The sequence below is a fragment of the Balaenoptera borealis genome, assembly GCF_965194805.1.
Source record: "Balaenoptera borealis genome assembly, chromosome: 17".
Taxonomy (NCBI): domain Eukaryota; kingdom Metazoa; phylum Chordata; class Mammalia; order Artiodactyla; family Balaenopteridae; genus Balaenoptera; species Balaenoptera borealis.
Window position 1 is genome coordinate 60,354,806 of NC_138876.1, and position 21,977 is coordinate 60,376,782.

The 21,977-nt window shown below is 40.4% G+C and overlaps 1 protein-coding gene across 1 annotated transcript in view; it reads right to left on the reverse strand.

Moving 5' to 3' along the window:
- Positions 1-7,783: 7,783 nt before the first annotated feature.
- STMN2 (stathmin 2) overlaps positions 7,784-21,977 on the reverse strand; it is a 50,825-nt gene continuing 36,631 nt past the window's right edge. The window contains exons 4-5 of the mRNA XM_082363646.1: positions 17,129-17,320; positions 7,784-9,145 (exon numbers count right to left, since the gene is read on the reverse strand). Coding sequence (XP_082219772.1) covers positions 9,086-9,145; positions 17,129-17,320 — 252 coding nt within the window. The 3' untranslated portion in view covers positions 7,784-9,085. The remainder of the gene's footprint in view (positions 9,146-17,128; positions 17,321-21,977) is intronic.

Genomic DNA, 21,977 nt, shown 5'->3' on the forward strand with positions numbered 1-21,977 from the left:
TAGCATGTTTTTATGCTGACACTGTAGAAAGAAAAAAATGATGAAATAAGAGGGAGAGGAGAGAATTCCTGGAGCAATATATCTGAGCTTGTGAGAGGAGATGGGATCTAGCACACAAATGGAAGGGCTGGCTTTGGATAGCTCATCTGTAGTAATAGACAGGAAGGCAGACATAAGTGTGGTAGGTGGATAGATGTGTTGGTGGGAGTTTGTGGAAGTTATCTTCCAATTACTTCATTTGCTCAGTGAAGGAGAGTCATAAGCTGAGTGTGAAGATAGGGGAGGTGGTATTAGAAGCTTGAGGAGGTTTAAGAGAGTATAAGAATAAAATTAGAGTAATAAAGTGTGATTTCCTGGAAAAATTAAGGGCTCACTTGGAGTTCAAGTTCGTGAATTTAAAGATAGACGAGTGAGAATAGCTGTGTGATTTCTACAGCTGTGTTCATCTGCATGGGTACAGCATGGATTAGATGGAGAGTTAATTTAGCTCGGGTGTGGGTTTGGCCAACTGAGAACAACCCATTAAATGGAGGGAGTTGTAGGGATGTGTAAGAGAGGGAGTGCAATAATTGCCCATGGAAAATAAGCTGGTAGGGAGGGAAGGGATGACTGAGAAGGATAAGGAACATGAAGAGGTTCTATCAAGGAATTGGAGTCTCAGTGTGACTGAAGGATAGGAATCAAAGTACGAAAGGGATTCAGCTAGAAAAAGGAGGTGGTAATCAAAGAGCGCGATGATAGAATGGAGATAATGGGGGGATTATGATTATTGATAATAACTGATCATAATATGATTATTGATAAGGTCTAGGGAATAACCAGGAGACTAGGTGACTGAGGAGAAGTTGAGGATCTAGATCCCTAGAGGAGGAGAGGTCAAAGAGCTCAGAGCAGAATGTGGGAGCTTCATCCATGTGGATATTATCATGAACACAGAAATAGAGTTGAAGAGAGTAACAGTGATCCAAGAACTAAAAAACATAGAGAAATGAGGGAACGTGACCTGGGGGTTTGTAGTGCACCCCAACAATGAAGACAAGAGGTTGAATAGTCTGGTGACATGAGATGCAAGAGTGGGTATTTCAGGGAGGAGTTAGAATGGTCTGAATGTGGAAAACAAGAACACACACTCCTTGAGAAGCCTACAGGGGAAGCAGAATCCCCAGGGGAGAGAAGGAAAGACATTGTTTCCATTGGGAATTTCCATTGGGAAAGACATTGTTTACGTGGGGAATTTAAGGCTTAAAGGAGACAATGCGCGTACAGTATTCGGCACGTAAATGCCAGGAATTTTGTTGTCACCAGACCCTGAGAACTGTGCCCTTTGCTGTACTTTCCCATTTTGGAAGAGAGTTCAGTTAAACTCCATTTCCTCAGGAACAAATGGGAACTTCAGGCTTCAGAGCCCTGGACTAGCTGCTGCTTTAAGTGGCCTGACCTTAGGGCAGAATCTGCAGCCCACGTGGTGTGACCTGCTGGGACCAGTGTTGCTTTCATGGAACGTTGCTGAAAGTGTTACCATTAAATTCCTAATTAAAGAGTTGCCTCCAAGTGATTTTATTCTGTTTTTCTCTATGGTTAGATGTTAAAAAGTTTTCCCTTTTTTGCAGAGGTTTATTTTTCTGATCATCTAAAATCGTTTTGTATACCTAAAGGTTAATTTCAAGCTCAAATAATTTGAAACCAAGAAGACACTCTTAGACTATAGAGGAAGGAAAGATGATGGGAACTCATATTAAGCGTTGAATATGCCCAGCACTGCGGTAAGTATTCTTCTCATTTGAATTCATCCATTCATTTTGTTCATTCATTCATTAACTCACCAAAAGTGTGTGTGTGTGCGCGTGCGTGTGTGTGTGTATTGAACCCTTGCTAAATACTAGGGATTCAACAATAAATTAGAAAAAGACTCTCTGCTTTGGAGGAGCTTATGGTTAAATGAGAGAAACAGCTAACCAAACAGAAATTATAAGATAGTGGGATATATGTTAATAATAATTATGGAATATTTACTATGCACCAGGTGCTGTGTAAAGATCCTTTACATTAGCTCATTTAATCTTGTCAGCAGTCTTCTCAGACACTACATTAATCATCTCATAATAATGTTGTGTTGGGGCTTCCCTGGTGGCGCATTGGTTTAGAATCTGCCTGCTAATGCAGGGGACATGGGTTCGAGCCCTGGTCTGGGAAGATCCCACATGCCGCGGAGCAACTGGGCCCGTGAGCCACAACTACTGAGCCTGCGTGTCTGGAGCCTGTGCTCCCAACAAGAGAGGCCGCGATAGTGAGAGGCCCGCGCACCACGATGAAGAGTGGCCCCCGCTTGCCGCAACTAGAGAAAGCCCTCGCACAGAAACGAAGACCCAACACAGGCAAAAATAACTAATAAATAAATAATAAATTTAAAAAAAATTAAAAAAAAATAATGCTGCGTTACAAACCATTTCAAACCTCGGTGGCTCATGACCATAAATATTTACTTTTCTTTCATATATATATACATTTTTCCTGTTTCAGAGTGTTGGTCAGCTGGGCTTGGCTCCAGGCTTTTGACTGGGTTCGGGTCTGCTCACGTGCCTCCACATTCTCCTTGTTACGGCAGCTCCTCCAGGACATGTCTCCATGACAGGTCATAGGAGTATAAGCTGGCAAGCCTCTGCTCGGTTAAAGCCTTGACTCATGGCAAATCCAGTATTATTCCATTGGCCAAGGTCTGATGTGTAGTCAAGCCCAACATCAGTGGGTGGGGAAATGTACTCTGTCTTCTCCAGTGAGAGGTCCTGCCGTCACATGGAAAGAGTGAAGAGCTGAGACAATGATTCAGCCAACTATAGACGTTTACTATGAGATCATCCCCAGCTTACCGGTGAGGACATTTAAAGAAGATAAGCAATTTGCTCAGGGTCCGAGAGCTAGGGACCTTAATCTCCAGAGCCCATGCCTTTGACCACTACGCTATTTTGCACAGGGTGCTTTGGGAGCACATAGGTGATGCAGCTCACCAACCTATTGGGGCGTGAAGTGTTCAAGGACGGATCTGTAGGGAAGGAAGGGACTGGAGCTTATCCTGAGTAGTATTTGGCCAGACTGGGAGTTTAGTAGCAAAGGGGCCATTGGTAGTGGTGAAAGCAGTTTCACTGGAGAGGTGACAGCAGAAGGCAGACGGTGGTAGGTTGAAAGGTGCTTGGGAGGTGAAGGAAGAGAAACAGGTTCTAGAAGCTTGACTAAGATGGGTAGAAAAAAATATGACAATAGGATTGGAATAGGATAGAAGATAGCATTTTTTTTTTTTCTTCAGAGACCTGAGTGCTTAGTGCTAACCTGAGAGTTAGTAGAGAGGCCCCGCTGGATTAAAGTTTGGCCTCCATCACATCTTTGCCCCTCCATACAAGATGACCCCGCTGGATGGTGGGAGGTGAGGGACAGAGAAGAGTTGAATGTGACTCAAAAAAGAGGGAGGGGGGGACTTCCCTGGTGGTCCAGTGGTTAGGACTCCACGCTTACATTGCAGGGGGCACGGGTTTGATCCCTGGTTGTGGAACTAAAATTCCACATGCCATGAAGTGCAGCCAAAAAAAAAAAAAAGAGAGAAAGAGATAAGATCATTTCAATGATTGTATGTGCCATTGCATATAACATGTAGGGTAGCTCAGTGTCTGTCATGTAGCCTACAGAATTGAATTGATACATTTATTTAACTAGTATTTAGGAAACATCACAAGCAGGTTTTAAAAGACTTTCTGGAAGTCCCCATTAATTGAAATGGAATCCTTCACAATATTCCATGCTTGTGTCAGATTAGTCAAACGTATTATTTCCTTTCATACACAAAAGGGTCTACTGAAGCCTCAGTCATGGGAATATGTGTGTTAGGCAAATAACTTTTAGAGGTAGTTGGCACAAGTATGTATGTGAAGATTTTTGTATGCTAGAATTTGTATAAGGTTTTTAACTTTTTGCTCTCTTATCTTTTAAAACAATGCAGGTGACTATAGTTCAAAATAAACCAATGAAAAAATTCAATTTGCCTTTTCGTATTTGAGATAAATAGTTCAGTTGGTTAGGTCAGGCCTCCTTCCCAATATCATAGTGTTAAATGGTTTCTTTGCCATTTAAGACTCAAATGAATTGAAAATATGTAAACCACTTGAAAGCTGTTGAAACATTCAATTCAGACTGGGGATGATGTGGTTGGCTAAAAGTTACGGTGTGTGATGGTAAAAAGAATTTCAATTCATTAATAGTTATTAATGAATAACAACCTCAAAGCTCAACGGCATAAAACAAACAGAGTTCACCCCATTCCTGATACGTGTCTCTCACAGATGGGGGCTGAGCTTTGCTTTATCTTCTTCCAGGTCGTGGTAGCAGGGGGAAATCAGGCATGGTGAATTGTGAGTTTCCTCTTAAGTTTTCCACCTGGAAGGGGCACAGGTTACTCCCGCACAACATGCACTGAGCAAAGGGAATTGCACAACCACGCCTAACTAGAAGTGTCAGGGAAGCAATCAATCCCAGAAAAAAGAAGCCAGAAATATTTAGTGAATAGCACTAATGACAAACAAATGGAAGGTATCCTAGCTGTCATTAGCACTGTTCTCTAATTCTGTCGGTGGTCTGTACTACAGGTTGTCATATACTCTGTTTGTCCTTCCAGATTCTCTTTCTGCCTTTCTTCATCCTGCTCAGCCCCAGAGGCTGACTTCCACACACTGCATCACCTGGGCTCCCTTGCCCTCTGGTTTCTTTTTGGATTTGGCCACTGCGAGTCCTTGGCTACAGATTGAAGAGTAAGAGAAGAAAGCTATTCTATTCTGTGGATCCCTCCTTGCTGGGCTGCATTTGTTAGAAGCTGAATTCCTCTCTTTAAGGTCATAACCCCTGATCAGACAGCCTTCTTCTACAGCTACAACTTTCTCTTGGATCTACAGGCCACAGGTGGAAATGGCTTCTCTCTGGTGGTACACACTAGGTCCTTCACCATCCTTTGTTGGTTTCTTTTAATCTGTCCACATCCTCATAAAAGAATCTTCATTAAATATACTTCATTTACCCCTTTATAGTATGCCATCTATTTCTTGCCAGGTTGAGGACTAATATGTGGGAGTATGATAGTAAAAACGTAATGAGTCTTGGATCTACAAGTTTGGTGGGCAGCAAGCTGGCAAGGAGCTGCCCAGATTCCATGGAGAGCATATTCTCCAATGCCCCAAGGGGAATAAAGGAACAGGAAGATCTGCTTAGGTGACAGAGCCAAGAGCCACGGACTGGGGAGCCCCCCTCTGGGAGTAGAATAGAGACAGAAGCAAGGAATGTTCCTTATCCCAAAGGAGGAGGACCCTCATAATGACTGGCCAATGGGTCACCAGAATTTCTATCTTCAGTGAATGCCATGTATTCCCTATTGTTCCCCTTTAGAACAAGCTTGTTTATCGTGATTATCTGTCCCCATTTCACCACCGTATATTGAATATGTTAGGGAAGATAACTTGTATTTTACATTTGTCTCTTGTCAAGAGGACTCACATCCACATCTGTCGGAGAGAGTACTGTGCACCACCCAGAGATCCTGGACATAGAGCTTGATGTCATGGACAAATGGGACTTGGGGATTTTCTATCTTAGGAACAGTGTGAGTGTACTTTACATGTGGGAAGGAGAGTCAACCTGCTATTTGGTGACCAGTAGGGTGGTAGTCATTGGTGCTGCTTACCAAATATTTCTGGCTTTCCTCCTTCTGGGCTTCTGATGGGATGGAACTTTTCCTGATCATTTGGAATTAAATGTGGTTATATCACTTACTTTGACCAATGAAATATAACTGTGCTACTTCTGGGAGGAACCTTTAAGAGAGCCAGCACGTGATTGGCCATGTTTACACTTTTCCTCTTCTACGGTGGCCATCGATGTTCCAGATAGAGGCAGTCCTTGTAGGCCTTTGGCCCCAGAGTGAGCAGTGAAACAGAACAGCGTCCACTGTGACTCATGTTGGACATGTCCAGCAGGAGAAGGAAATAAACTTCTGTGGTTTTATTTCACTGAGATTTGGGGGGTTTTATTACAGAGCAAGTTAGGCTCTTGTGATTGATATTGTAGTGAAGATAGTTCTAGACAGAGAGTACAGCATATGCATGGAGGCCAGAAATTTCACATCATTGGTATGTCAGGATGCATAGTTTGGTGTCTAAGGAAAATGACAATCTTGAGAAAAGAGAGGTGTGTTGGGGACAATTTAATGTCATGTAAAGAAGTGCAGATTTTATTCTGCTGGTAAAGGGGAGGCGGTAGTAGAATGTGGGAGAGACCTGATCAGCGTGTAGAGGGGGCTGTAGACTGGCACAGAAGAGACTTGTTAGTTGGCTCTTGTAAGAGTCTAATAGCATCCAAATTAAGACAGTGTTTATGAAAGCAGAAAAGCAAGGAATGAGGGGCAACTTGGAAGTCAAATCAGTGCTGCTTGATGGTCACTTGGAGGTGGGCAGTGGAGACAGAGAGGAATCTAAGATGATCTGGGATAATTTGGGGGAGCTTGAGGATGTTAGTTTTGCTTTAGGCTCTGTGTTTGCCTTAGCAGTTTTCAGCAAACTGCCTGATTAGAAGTCAAGGACCGTTGTCCTGTCCAGCCTGGGAATGCAAGAGGTGATTGCTTGCTAAAGTCAAGGGTGCCATGTCTCCCTTCTCATTCTCTCCCTCAGTGGGAGGGGTGGTGGGAGGGGTAGAGTACGGCTATCAGTGCATTTTTACTTCTGCTTTCTCCTCTGAAGTGTTGTGAAGTCTGGTGCCTGATCCAGGGAAGAGAATAACATTTATCAATCCTCCACTGTTTCACACATTTTTGAGAGTAGAAGAGATGAGAGGAGGGTGAATCTTTAAATCAATGGGATTATGTGAGTTTTCTTTAAAGAACATTTCAAAGTCATATACACAATTTAAACGTAATCCTGAGGAAATCCAGGGCTTAATCACAGGTTCTGGCCCAGTGGAAGCCCTTCAAGTAATGTTTACTGAATTAAGCAACATAAAAATCTGTGTGAAAGTATAGTTTACTTTATGCTAATCAGAAGCTCTGATTGACTTCTCAAAGGAAGATCACGGAATTCATGTTTTTAAGGATGTGTATCAATGGTTGCAGTGTTAGATGCCCACAAATAAAGGATATTCAAGATAGGGACCAGGTGGCCTCCACCTTAAACTTGGCTTGTTAGAACTCCTATGGGCAGTAGCTCAGTTTGCTTACTCATAAGTCTGTGTGGTTTCAATTATTTATGATTTTCTGCTAAAACTGGATGTGGTTCCTTTGGTCCTTCAGTATCCATCTGGGTCATTGACACGCCCCCGCTGGGTCCGTGTGTGCAGTGTGTTTATTGGCAGTGCAAAATTCGGCAGTATGGCAGGGAAATCACATTTTAACAGGCTGGGGAAGGTGTCCTGTGGCCGCGTGGGAGAACGTGAGGTGGTGCCAGGAAGCTTCCAAGCTCTTTGAGAGGGGCTCTCTCCTGCAGAATTATCAGTCTGAACCTGTGGTATCTCCTTCAATTTTGAATGTTTTGAAGGGGAACAGATTGCAGCCCTCTCCTGCTGTGTTGGCCCGTCAGAGGGAGAGAGAAAAGTGATGCTTCCTGCTGCTCCAGAAGGGAAGTGAATCAGCAGGGCCCTGGTTTCCTTCAAACTCTAATTACTGTCTTTGCTTCTGAGATTGCCTAATCCAACGGCCACCCTTTTAAAATCTGAACTCCAGGGTCAGACACACGGAGGGGCAAGAGAACAGACCAAACCTGTATTAGTTCACAGAACTCCAATTCTTTATTAATCACAGCTTGCTCACAATGACATACAGGAAAATAGCACTAATGAAGAGTAAATATGCAGGCAGCAACCTTCGGGAGTTGGGAGTTGGGGGAGAAACGACTTCAAAACTGCGATAGGTACTTATGGTGGGTATCTGTTGATTCTCTCAGTTGGCACAAACGCCCTGCCTAGCCCCCTTGACTGCATCAGCCCTCATAGATGGAGTAATATATATAAATATTTTTTAAATAGGCAGGATTGCCTCACACTGGGGAAGAAAGACCAGCTTAAGTGAAAGTCCGCAGTGTTTTTGATTTTGTTTGCGTGTGTGTTTGAATGCAACAATCAGCTCACAGTTTCCAAGTGGAAAAATATTCAGTAGCATCATGTACTTGTACTATAGGTAAGAGCTTAAAATGAACATCACCAATCATGGCATCCACAAATAAGCCACCTGACACATTAATTCATTCCATCAAAAGAACTTAAACTAGAGAATAAGCCCACTTCATGAAAAGCGATTTCACGGCTGCTTGAACCATTTGGGTTAGGATCTGTGTTCAGCACTTTAAAAGGTTCAGCTTTTTGCTTCTACCCAGATTGATCTCAGATCTGTCTTTTTCATCCATCCCTTTCTAAAGCCAAAGCACATTTGTAGCACATAATCCAGTAGAAGCAGAAGTAAATGCTACGAGTCATGGTTTTTCTTAGCCTGGTTTTGTAGTTCCTAGGCAGTTAGTAGATTATGAGCGGACAAACGTGGTGATTTGTGTGGAGTTGTAATACCTGTGATCTAGGTATGGTCTCAGTCAAGTTCAGAGATTACCAAGCTGTCTAGGTCAGTAGGCAATGGTGGGTTTCTAGCACCAAAGACTGTCTATTGACCTCATTTTTCTGTTGGAATGAAAAGGGCAGGGAATGGAGTCAGACATGGGGAGCTTCAAAAAGAACAGACCTAGCAAATTCACTTGAGTGGAAAGACACAACATCAAAAGCCTGTTACAGGACATGTAAGATTATGAAATAACTTGCATAATGCAATACTTGTATTTTTTAACAAAAATGTAAGTATTTACAAAATAAGATCCAAGGTATTTTTTAAACATCAAGCAAAACATTCTGCAAAGAGACCGCATTGATTTATTTTTTTTTATTTTTGATTCTGTTTTTTGTTTTTTATAATGAGTTCTTTTTAAACCATGTCATACATTTCCCATACTGATATCGCATGATCCATTATAATATAGGCAGGGGGATTTTACTAATGGTGGGGCGTGCCATACCCTCCGTTGCTTCAGCCAGACAGTTCGACCTGGAGTTCCTTGTTCCTGCGCACCTCCGCAGCATGCCTCTCCTGAAAAACACCGAAGGGAGATGAGACATCAGGAGCCTCGCCTGGTCCACAGAGAACTAGGAGGGCCAGCCCACTAATTTGGCTACTATGCGCTTGACCGGAAGTAACCCTCTTTTGCTTCTACCGTTAGGAAATGTTCTCATTTCAAAGAAAGGAAAACGTGGAACCCAATAAGGGTCACATTACAGGAGATCATAGAAGACTAATAGTGTCTAAAAAAATTTTATCACTGTATTTGACTAAAATGATGAACAAAAGAACATATGATTAAGAGAATTTAAAAAATTTTTTTATTTTTTGATTAGGAGAATTTTGACTATTAGAATTACTGTATAAATCCAGAGAATAGCAATAAAATATCATACTGTCTTCTCTATCATTCTGAACGGTGTTTTTCCTTTTCCCTAACATTTTAAGGGATTTATAATTGCCAGTGGACACTTTGGGAGGATGAGATGCAGGGACAAGACTTTTTGTATACTTCCTAAATTCTTAACCCCTTAGTCAAGGTCTTTCAAAACTTGAGTCCAAATGACCTCTCCAGTCTTACCCTCCACCCTTATCCTACGCCTGCTTGATTTCTCGGTTTAACGGAATTGTCTTTTCATGCACTTTTCAATGCTTGAGTTTCCTAGTCTTCCAGCTCCATCCACCAGGATAGTAAGTAAACAGACTCTTTAATCCCTGTAGCGGTTGCCTCTTTCTCCGTGAAGACTTTCATGAGACTGAAAACTATCTCACTTTCCATTTGAAAACCTGCATTAATCTTCCCTTTTTATGTGGCAGCCGTTTTATTCTAACTTGTGCTTTGGTCATTTCTGTTCTTATCTCATCAGCTCTCTTAGGCAGATGCTTATTTAGAAGCTCGCTGAGGGCCAGGGCTGCATTTTCTCACTGTTGTTCCACTTGCAGGGCCCAGCAGGTTCTCTTGTACATAGTGCATGATCAATAGATGTTTATTTACATGAGGATCTGGGGCACTAAACTTGATTTGGGAACTAAACTCTCTGAGAAGGGAACTGATAGGAAAGGTGGAATTCTATTTTTAGTACACAGTTCTGCCTTGGATGATTATAAGCACATGGGCTTGCCTATCATAGGTGATAAATAAGTGGGTGTTAAATTGAAATTGAATTTTTAAAATATTAATTGTTATTAGTATTATTTATTTTTCTATTTAGAATATTATTTATATTGCTATTTTTTTTCCCCTGCAGCTCCAGAAATTTCTTGTGGCTCTATAGCAGGGGTCCCCAACCCCCAGGCCACAGACAGGTACTGGTCCGTGGCATGTTAGGAACCGGGCTGCACAGCAGGAAGTGAGTAACAGGCGAGCGAGCGAAGCTTCATCTGTATTTACAGCTGCTCCCCATGGCTTGAGTTACCGCCTGAGCTCTGCCTCCCGTCATATCAGCGGGGGCATTAGATTCCCACAGGAGCGTGAACCCTACTGTGAATTGCGCATGCGAGGGATCTAGGCTGCGCTCTCCTTATGAGCATCTAATGCCTGATGATCTGAGGTGGAGCTGAGGCAGTGATGCTAGCGCTGGGGAGCGGCTGCAAATACAGCTTATCATTAGCGGACAGGTTTGACTGCACAGAGACCATAATAAATCAACTGCTTGCAGACTCATATCAAAACCCTATGAGTGAGTGGCAAGTGACAATTAAGCTGCATCTTACAGAATAGACTGGACACAAGCAACACACTTCGGGTGTCACTGTCTCCCATCACCCCCAGATGGAACCATCTAGTTGCAGGAAAACAAGTTCAGGGCTCCCACTGATTCTGCATTATGGTGAGTTGTATAATTATTTCATTATATATTACAATGTAATAATAATAGAAATAAAGTGCACAATAAATGTAATGCACTCGAATCATCCCAAAACCATTCTCCACCCCCCGCCCCGGATCCGTGGAAAAATTGTCTTCCACGAAACCAGTCCCTGGTGCCAAAATGTTGGGGACTGCTGCTCTATAGATTCCTTTAGTTCAGAGGCAATGATCTTGACCAGCTATAAAGTAAATCTTATCATTAAGCTCTATTAATCTCAAGGAGTCTCTGCTTATAGGTTCCTTATAATACGAAGCATTTATTCGGCACTTAATATGTACCAGTTCTGCATAGGTACAGATTTTACCTGTATTAATTTCCTTGATCCTCGAAACAATCCTGTGATGGAGGCTTTATTCTGGTGCCCATTTTACAGATGAAGAAACTGAGGCACAGAAAGGCTAAGTCACTTGCCCAAGATCACAAAACTAACGAGCAGCAGAGCTGAGACTCCAACCCAGGGAGCCTGGCTATGCAGCCCCCGTTCAACCACTGCTATGTAGCCTCAATGTGAACGTGAGGGGAAAATTTTATAGTTGTGTGGAAAAAGGTGTCTTTTCAAATGTAGGTTCTGGGAGAGAAAGGCATGTACAGCCCTACATTTCCTTCAAAGGTACAGAGTTAGAGTAAACAGGAAGTTGATTCTAGAGAAAGAGTTTAAAAGCAATTTTATTTAATTGGTTTAAATGAGCTTTTTGTCATTATTCAAAAGCCATGAAGAGAAGAGGGAAAAAGTATGTATAGAGAAATCATGTCCTGTTTGGAAATGTCACAGGGGAACTAGCATGAATGCAGCTGACTCTTCTTTCTTTTTGTTCTGCTACGGTGAGGAAAAAGATGCCATAAAATCTTTTTCTCATGCAGAAAGAAACTAATTAGTAAGACCTGAGCTCTGACAAAAATTGAGAGAAAGCCCAGACCATCACTATGTTAGGAAAAAAACCAGCCTCAAGTCTAAAGATTCATATAAACTCAAAAGGAAAGATTATAATCAGTATTATTAGGCTACTTTGGAGCACACTTCTTATTCAGCTCAAAATTAGTTGCAAAGAAATGGATTTTGCCATAGGAAAGAACAAATATAATCTGTGAGCTTGAGATAACATGAAAAAAAAAGGAAATTTAAATAAATGCTGAGCTTCTGGGAAAAATATTGTTTATTTTCAGGTATTTTAGTAAATCTATTATTTGAAAACCTTACATTCAAATCATCAAATATATCCTCAAAATTGTAATGTGATTTTGTATAAAAATGTGGGAGAATCAAAGGCAGATATGCAGGGGGCATGTAATTTTCAACATAATCTCTTTTTTTTTTAATCATCAAAATGTTGGCAATTGTCAGACCTTGAGTAAGAGGTTACTGAGGAAGTTGTGATACTCTGAGAAAGCGCATCAAGAGGTCAAGTCCATTCTTTGATAATATTCATTTCATTATTGAGCTTCTAATATTTGCCAGGCACTGTCAGACACGCTGGGTTAGAGTGAAGCAGATCTAAATTTACAATGTTCTCTACAATTTACTCTCTTGCTCCCATCAATATAATAGTGCTTAAGCACCTGTATGCAACTATTCTTTTGATATGCAAAAATGTGTAAGAGATGGTTTTAGGAAAAAATTCTGATTCTCGGAGAAAATGTTATTAGAGAGATTTCTGTACTGGAAGCGAAGAAATATGAGGTCCTTCTTTTACTTTACCTTTTAATATCCCCTTCACCTCACTAGGTATCAAATCTAAACAAGCGGCTTGAACTAGATGACCTAGGGTATCAATTCCAATCCATGAAATCCTATTATATGAGTATTTAAATGCAAGATGAGATTCAACATCATCAGAATCCTTCTTTTTACTAATAACTATGAGCTTGCAGTACAAAAGAGGGGTCAGGAGTGAGTCGGGAGTGCAGGAAAGCACATTGTCATACACGAAGATGACGCTGGTCATGGGGGCACTATCAACATCCAATGCCGTTGCCAAGTCTGCTTACTATGCAGTGTTTGAGGATGGCCAAAGTTACAGCTTTAGCCTAGTATAAAAGTTTGGAGTCAAAAAGACATGGGTTCAAACCGAGACTCTGCCATCTGCTTAGCTTTGTAACCTTGGCCAAATGGCTTAACCTCTCTAAGGACCAGGTTCCTTAGATGTGAAATGGGGTTGATAACAGTATTTCCTTCTAGGGCTGTGGTTTGGATTAAATTCCATAGTATGTGTCAAATGCCTGGCCTATGGTGAGAAATCAGTGAAAGCTAGTTTAATCCTCTTTTTCCTTTCGTTATTCATTTATCAGACATATTCCATAGGAAATAGTTACACAAGTAGCATTCGTGAATCAGAATGATAAAGAAAAAAAGTCAGATGAGAAGAATGAACGGTTACAACAGACGGAAATTGATAATGGTTGAAATCTCTATCTAAAGAGTTATATATCATCAAAATCATCTCTTAGAAAAAGAATCACAGAATGTTACTCCCTGAAGAAAAAACATTTTTTATCCTTTCTATATCCAGATTATTTTGCATATGTCTTTAGCCTTCACGCAATTAAAAAAAAGGAAACTGTAAATCATAGCTAATGTGATATAGGTGTGGCTAACGCAAGGAAAGAGAAGGACATGGAACTCCAATTTACTGATCCATTTCTCAGACAGGTCCTGGTCCACATTCAAAGGTTGTCATTGGAAGTACATTTAAATGTTTGATGTTAAAGGTATATGTTTAATGAATGTATCTATTGTCAAAATGATTATACCCGCTTTAACTGATTTTTCGAAATTAACTACTCACTACAGTTCCTGGTTGGGTTTGATAAGAGAGCTGCTACTACCCAGGGTTCCAAATGGGTCAGGTGGTGAATTTTCTGTGGGATACTGTCTAGTGGGTTAGGGGAAGAAGGACACGTGGGAGAAGGAGAACGTGTCTCTTATCCTTTCTGTATGGTGAGAATAGGTGTTTCCTCTCTCTCTGTCTGTCTCTTTCTATTTTTTAGAAATAGAAACTCCAAGAATAATAACATTTTTAATTTTACCACAGTGTCAATCATAATCCATAGACTACGATTTTGAGCCCTGAGCGTGACTATTTATGTCACTCAATTTGAGTGACTGAAACAGATCAGCCTAATGCAGGTCTTTGTGGCACAGGCATCTTTTTTCTCACACCCTCTTCATTTGATTCTTTTCTATATGATAAGTTGGAGTGTTGAGATGAAGTGCTAAGGAAATTTAAAAACAGTGTAACATTCAAAATTGTACTGAGCACAAAGCTAATATGTGTCATGTGTTCAGTAAATGTATCATCATCATCACAACTACATTTATCATTAATAATTATTAACTGAATGATTAATAAACTAATAATCATAGGGTATGTTCTCATATAGGAGACAGTAGAAATTGTGAGAGGCATAAGGAATCCTGGGAATAGAATAGAGAGAGAAGAGGGATCATGAACTGAATTATGTATGTATGTATGTATGTATGTATTCAAAAATATTTGTTGAGTTCTTCCACATTTTAGGCACTGTGTGTTCAGTGGTGAATAATATAGACACAGTACCTGCCCACATATTACTCACATGTTAGTGCTTTTATATTTTTATAGGTGCTCATTTATTCAATAAATGAATAGTAATATATGTTAAAAAAAAGAGTGTAACATTGTTGAAGGAAGAAGGAACACGTTTACGGAACAAAAAATAAAAAAGATTTAAATATCATTTATGAAAACATAAGAAAACATATTTAAGAAGCCTTTAACTCAGTGCTTCTCAACCCTGGCTAAATATGAGTGCCTATGGGTAAGCTTTAAAAATAATGCTGATCTCTGGGTTCCGCCCCAGACAGCTACATCAGAAGCTCTCATTTTAAAGAGCTCTTCAGTAGGTTCTAAAGTGCAACCAGCATTGATTTTGCTTTAGGCTTTCAGTCTTATCTAAAGACTTTGTTCTAACATGGCTGGAACTCTGAGAGGTCTGTGGGAATTCATCAGTGAATGACACTGAGGATACCATCATAGCCACCATCAAGGGACATGCTCTGCTCAAATGCTCAATTTGATTAATTGAAGAGGAGGGGGACTGAGGGCTGGGTGGTAGGCAGATCGCTGCAAAAGCTCACGTGGAATTGTATCACATCTCTTGGCTAATCGGTAGGGCCAGTGAGGGCTGTCAAAATGGTGGGCACTTAGTGTGGTCGCCTCATGACTATCTCACTAATAGATGTCATTTCAGTAATAATCATCTTTTGATGTGGGAGATTCCAGAAAAGCTTATGTTATATTGGCAGTTTCATGCACTTTCAGCATAATTATTATTATTGATCCTCTTTTTAATTTCTAACTTCATTGCAGTAATTTCATTCAGAAAAAGTCACAATAAAAAACTAACTGTCTTATTTTAGGAAGAAGCATACATACATGTGTACATACAAACACATATACCATATGTCAACAAAAAATCTACAATGTACTTAAAATACAACAAATGGAAGTAAAGTTAGTATGCTCTAAGGAGTGTCTCCACTTTACTGAGAAGATAACAGATCTTGGCTGTCACTGGTCAAAGATTCTATTAGATTTGAAAACTGTCTCTTTAGCTATGGAATTCCAGGGAAAATGTGGCCCTAAAAATGATGTGGGCTGCATCATTCAGCACAGGATAAAATGCTGTCAGCTGAGATTTACATCAGAACAGGCTACAAACCGCTAGTTCTCAAACCTGACTGCATACTGGAATCATCTGGAGAGTTAAAAAAAAATATGGATGCCTGAGTCTCACCCCTGGAGATTCTGCAGCTTGATGCCAGGAATATTAAGCATTCCACAGGTTGATTATTTCCAGGACAAACTGTATGTATGCATGTATGCATGTATGTAGACATGCAAGTGTGTATGCAAATATGTATGCATGGAGGGAGGAGACCAATTCTGGGTGAGAGTGAGAAGAGAGAAAAAAGGAGCTGGCCAGAGGGGTGGGTGAAGAAAAATACACAGAGAAACATAAATTGCCCATTAAAATCCAGCACTTCTGGAAATAATAGTTAAATATGCAAATTTTATGAACTATTTTACAACTGAAATCAAGAAGGATCTGTTGTGTGTTTGAGTATGTGTAATTTTAAAAAACAGTAATGCTCCTGGATAGCCTTGGATTGATATGTCTTTTTTTAATTTAATTTAATTTTTTAAAAATTTTATTTTATTTATTTTTTTATAAGCAGGTTCTTATTAGTTATCTATTTTATACATATCAGTGTGCATATGTCAATCCTAATCTCCCAATTCATCCCATCACTTGGATTGATATAAATCTTGCACTGGATATTAAAGGTCTAATTGCCAATCCTGGAATAAGATCAGCATGCCCCATTCCTAGCAATGCCATTTGCTTTTATTTTTTTAGGGCCTAGGATGAGAGATGAAGGTTGATTCACAATTATCCTGAGTAAAAGATACAGTGGTTCTGAAAGAACAATTTCTAGAGGATTTCCGGGACTGTTCATCCTGACTGATGGGAATAGTTATATGCTCAGGTTGGTGAGAAGAAAGGCACCAGGATGCCAGAAATTGAGTAAATGAACTTCCCCTCCTAGCTTTTAGTGTAGATTTTCCTACATGGAGAGAATGAGTTTTCCGCTGTCCATAAATATTCTGCCCTTTTCTGACAAATATGTTTTTCCAAATGTATGGAAATATGTCCAAATATATTTTGACAAAAACCTTTGCATATTTAATATTATATATTAATTATTAGACTAAATTTATTATTTTACTATATATTATTGTCATTTATTACTGATTGTATGAAATAGTTAATATTTCCAATTTAATACTTTTCCAGTAGATGGGTTCCTAAGATTTGTACCGAAGTCTGTTATACATTTGAAAAGCAGGAATCAGCCTCCCGCAATCTACTCACCACTGGAAAATCTGACAGAATTCCAGCTTTAAGTCCTACTCCCATTCCTCAACCATGCTTCAGTGCCCACTAAGGCCATGCTACCCCGGGAAACCCTGCCCATGGGGTTAGGTGCCTTCTGCACCTGCAGCAGAGATTGATTAAGTCTCTGGTGCTTGGGCATTTGAGAGTTCATCTGGCCGTGTTGCATATGAATGCGTGCATCTGCTCAGGACTCTGTTATGATTACCTTTTCCTGCAGACGTTCAATAATAGCAGCTAGATTAGCCTCACGGTTTTCCTTAATTTGTTCCATCTTCAGGATCAGCTTCTCCTCTGCCATTTTGCTGAAGTTGTTGTTCTCCTCCAAAGCCTTCTGGAGGACCTCTCGCTCGTGTTCCCGCTTCTCTGCCAATTGTTTCAGCACCTGAGCCTCCTGAGACTGGGGAAGAAAAACATATCCATCTTAGAATCACCCAGACACAAACCTGGTGGAATAATGGTCCACTGATTCAAGACAGCATTCTTTTCAAATGAATAGTACTTCTAGCCTTGAGCACCGTTGTCAATTCCCTGCTCATCTGCATGCCTTAGAATTTTCTATAGAATGTGGTGAGTGGGGAAATGTAGTGAGATGAATTTTCAGCTGTGAGTTTTTTGGGCAGATTGTTTTAGAAGAAGAAGCATTTTACCCTCCTGGAAGAGTTTTTGTTTTCATAAGTTGCTGCTAAGCATTTACGCAACAGGGAATGCTGTAATTAATCACCTGATGGCAACATCCACGGAAGCCTGAGGAAAATAGGTGAGGATTGGGGCACGTTCCCATCTTTTTCCTGCCTCATTGTTTTTGATCAGTTGTAGGCTGGGCCCTGCAATGAGCCTTTCAACTTTCCCCAAATTGTTAAATTCACTTTCTCATTTTATTCCATGCCCACCTCTGCTCTTTTTTTTTCGTGCACCAAATTCTCTTTGGAGACTTGGGAACAGCGCAAACTTCATCTCCATATGGCCACAGACAACAGAAACTCCTTTTCTGGCCCTGTCTTGAATATGCCAAGGCCACCTGGGTCACCTGTGAAACCCTGTGATTGCTCAGTGATTACAGCAGAAACATCAGAAACCTGTGTACCCCGCTCCGGCACGTCCCGCACATTTTTGTGCACTGTAATTCTCCTGCAGCATCAGGAGGCTATACGGTTCTGTATGTTAACAGTCAGAGGGGTGCTTGATAATTATGCTGAGGCCTGGTATCCACCCGTGAGATTCTGACTCTGCAGTTCTTTGGTAAGACCCAGGAAGCTACATTTTTGATAAGCATCCCTAGTGATTGTAATGCAGGCAGTTCACAGCCTACTTTTTGAAAAATACACTGGCATGGGCTTTGGTGTCAGGTCTGTGTTTAAGTCCTAACTGTGTCAATGACCCTGGATATATTAACATCTTTCCACATTCATCTTCTCCTCCGCAATTATGCAGCTAAGAGAAGTCTTACCCAATACTGAACTACCCAGGTTTAAGACTAAATTATTACACATCCATAGTTCCTGGGTAATTCCTTGGGATCAGCTGGTCCTCTGAGGTGAGGCTTCACAGGAGTAATCGTAAATGTGAATATCTAAACAATGGTAGATCAAACGAACATTTCATGGGCTAAATATTGATTACCATTAAAAACATTAATAGGAAGATATTTCAGTTGATGGGAGTGGTCGTGGGCCCTTACTGGAGAGATTGTGATGTATAAACAATACGAAGTCTGACAGGGAAAGAAACTTTTCTTTAGATAAAATTCTACAGGAATGGTAAAATCAGACGGCCTTAAGAGTCTTTGTTGATGTGGTTATTCTGAAGTTTATCAGGAATATGTCTAGTGACTCATTGGAGATTAAACAGACAGTTCTGGGAACCAGCCCCACTTCTTGTTTTAACCCCATAATCGTTTCACTGACATCTTTAGTGGACCCATTTCATTCTTGCTTTGCTATAGCTTGCAAAAAATACTATGAAAAATGATAAAACGTTAACACAAAGTAAGTTCAAGATCAAATGGAGCCTTTCTGGAAGAAACATGAAAAAATATTTTCTAGCTTATTCATCGTCCTGCCTCTAGGTGGGACTATTGGTAAAACATCCTACATTGATTTTGCTTATCTACTGCTACCAGGACTACTGAATTGTGACACAGGGAAAGAGAGACTGACTAAAGGTGTGTGTGTGTGTGTGTGTGTGTTTAAAGTTTCTCTCTGAGAGAAGTCTTCATGAAATTATTTTTTTGGCATATGCATAAAGATAGTAGCTTTCTCATAGGACTATTTGCCAGCATCAAATGAAATAATGTTTACTAGGTATTCAGCACGGTGTCTAATATCGAGTAAATTAGTGCTGAGCAAACGGCAGCCATTATTATTGAAAGGAAAACTCAAAACACTTGTGACAGGAGAGGATGGCAAATGAACCTTCTGCTACACCTAAACTCAGATGTAGAATCTTGGTTATCTCACGTGTGCAGGATATCTGTTCACATTCCTTTAGCTATTGACAGTGAGTGGATTCAGGTGTCCTCGTGGTTGGTGACATCAGCCCTTCCTTAACTCCCTCCTCTCTGCCAGCACACGTACACTGAATGGGGCTGTACTGCTAAGAATTTTCACAGTTAAGGAAGCACCACAAAGAAGTAAGAGGAAATGACTTTGATCTTTCATTTCAGAAAGTTCAATTCAATTTACATAACCTAAGTCCAGAAAACTTTTTGAGGGAGAGAACTCTGGGTTATCACAAAACAAGGGTGCAATGTGTCCAAGAATTATGGATAAGATTGGGGCCTTAGGTATCTCTTGTAATGGGCAGAAAACGATGGGGCAGCTCCAGGAAACCAAAGAACACCAAATCAATCAAAATAAAGCAAAACAAAATTTTTCAAAATCCTCTATAGCAGTGCTTTTAGTTTGTATTCCTCTGTATGACATGGTCCATCAGCCAAGGCTGCTGAAGCCAGTAGATATGTGAACTTTCTGCTCGGTATGTTAGTAAGTCCCTTTCCCCTCCTCCTTCTCCTATAGATCAGTGCTTCCAGCGCTGCCCTGGATAGGATCTACCTGGATTTTTCTGTGGCTGTTTCTTGCAGAGTTACCATGGATAGTTATCCAGAAGCAACTGTGTCATTTTTAATTTTCAGATGCTCAAATTAACTTTGGCACTTTGTGAAATTGTATTGTAACTTGATGTTTATATTTGTGCTCTTAATTTTCTTTTGTGAAAGAGCCAAAACCAGTCAGGAGACAGCAGGGGAATAGGATTGAGAAGGGAAGGCCTTGGCATTGAAAGGGTAATAGAGCAATACATTCCTTTTCAGATCTCTTGCCTTGGTGGGACACATTTGGACTGTGTGAACACAGACTCCCTCGGGGGCCCATAATCAGTAAAGGAGGGAGGCCTGTTGCATTTGTGGAGTGTGGCGTTTGGCTCAGTTTGAAATGCTTCAATTAATGGCGTTAGTACTTTTGCAGCCACTGGGGCTAAATGAGATTACCCAGCCTAGGTGTCAAGTGCATTCCTTTAGCACAATTAATGGGGTGAAACAGAAACAGAAGGCAGTACAGAACGTTCTCACGTGAGGCCGCTGCTCAATGATGAAGACCTGCCTAACCGGGCCAGGCCACCCTTCAGGGCCACTCGCTTCCATGAAGCCTTTCCTTACACGCTGGTAGGGATTGTTACAACCACCACTGCCTCATCTCATGCATTAGTAGGATCTAATAATTATACATGTTTCAAATATTTAAAGCTCAAGTCCATGGAAAAAAAATACAGGATGAGAAGTTGATTATGGAAAGAATTCCTCACCAAGAAATATGTCTGCCTCCCAGTTTTGATTCTTCCTCATACGTACTCAACTCTTAAATTCTTCCATGGAGCTAACAGCCCTGAGGGCTTTGACCTCAGTTCCTAGGGTCTCTGGAACTCCACTGCTGCAGAAAGTCATAATTCTTCTTCCTTCTTACATAGCCTGGCATCCAGATATCACCACCTATAACCTCTTTAACTTTGTTCCTGGGGAGAAATTGATTCTATGAATACAGCTTTAATCTCCCAGTCACGGCCTCACTGGTTCCGATTCTAAGATTTCTATCAATAAGCAAATAAGTATTTGGGCCAGAAAACTGCCTTAAAACAGAAAATGAATGTGAGGATGTGTTATATAAAGGTAGAAGCATTTTCCTTCATTTCAGTAGGAGTAAAGTTTTTGCTACGTGGTCGAATAGGTATTCTTACTTTATTCCTTGTTTGGGCAGATTAGCAGAAAGGAATCTTGATTGACTTATAGGGAAGCTGGAGGTGGGATTTGCTAAAAGTTGTTAAAAATAAATTGTTTAAGGGAAAAGGACCTGACTATGGAGGAACATTTCTGAATAGCATGTACCTAATGTTGAAGGTCACTGAAATGTGGAAATAGAAACTGAGGGCATGATAATGACCAGCAGGTATAATGCGAATGTCAAGGCAAAGTATTTATAGAGCTAAGACATCCAACATGATGTTCTGGGAGATGCAGAACATCTCCATCTTGCTATTGTAATAGCGGAGCCACATTGATGGTGAACACCTATTCTAGGCATAAATTTCCTCACATTGAACTCAGTATCACTGAAATAATTACAAGAGAGATACGTGAAGGGAAAAATAATGAGATGGTTAGAAGAATTATTGTACATTTAGGAACACTTTAACTATATAATTTTCCAAAGAGGTTCATTACCATTTCTTATATTACTGAGTATAAGCATTTAATTACTGTATAATGTAATGGAAGATAAATTTGAGTTAAGTGGTATAATAAAACTCATTTTACTTTGTGTACACAGAGGAGATTTAAGACTATATTTTAGATAGTGCTAGTTTTTATTTCTATGTGTTCTGAAGTATACACATTTCTACCTCTCTATTTTCTTTTAAAGTATTTTTTTTTTTTTGATATGGACCATTTGTAAAGTCTTTATTAAATTTGTTACAATATTGCTTCTGTTTTACATTTTGGTTTTTTGGCCGTGAGGCATGTGGGATCTTAGCTCCCCGACCAGGGGTCGAACCTGCACCCTGCA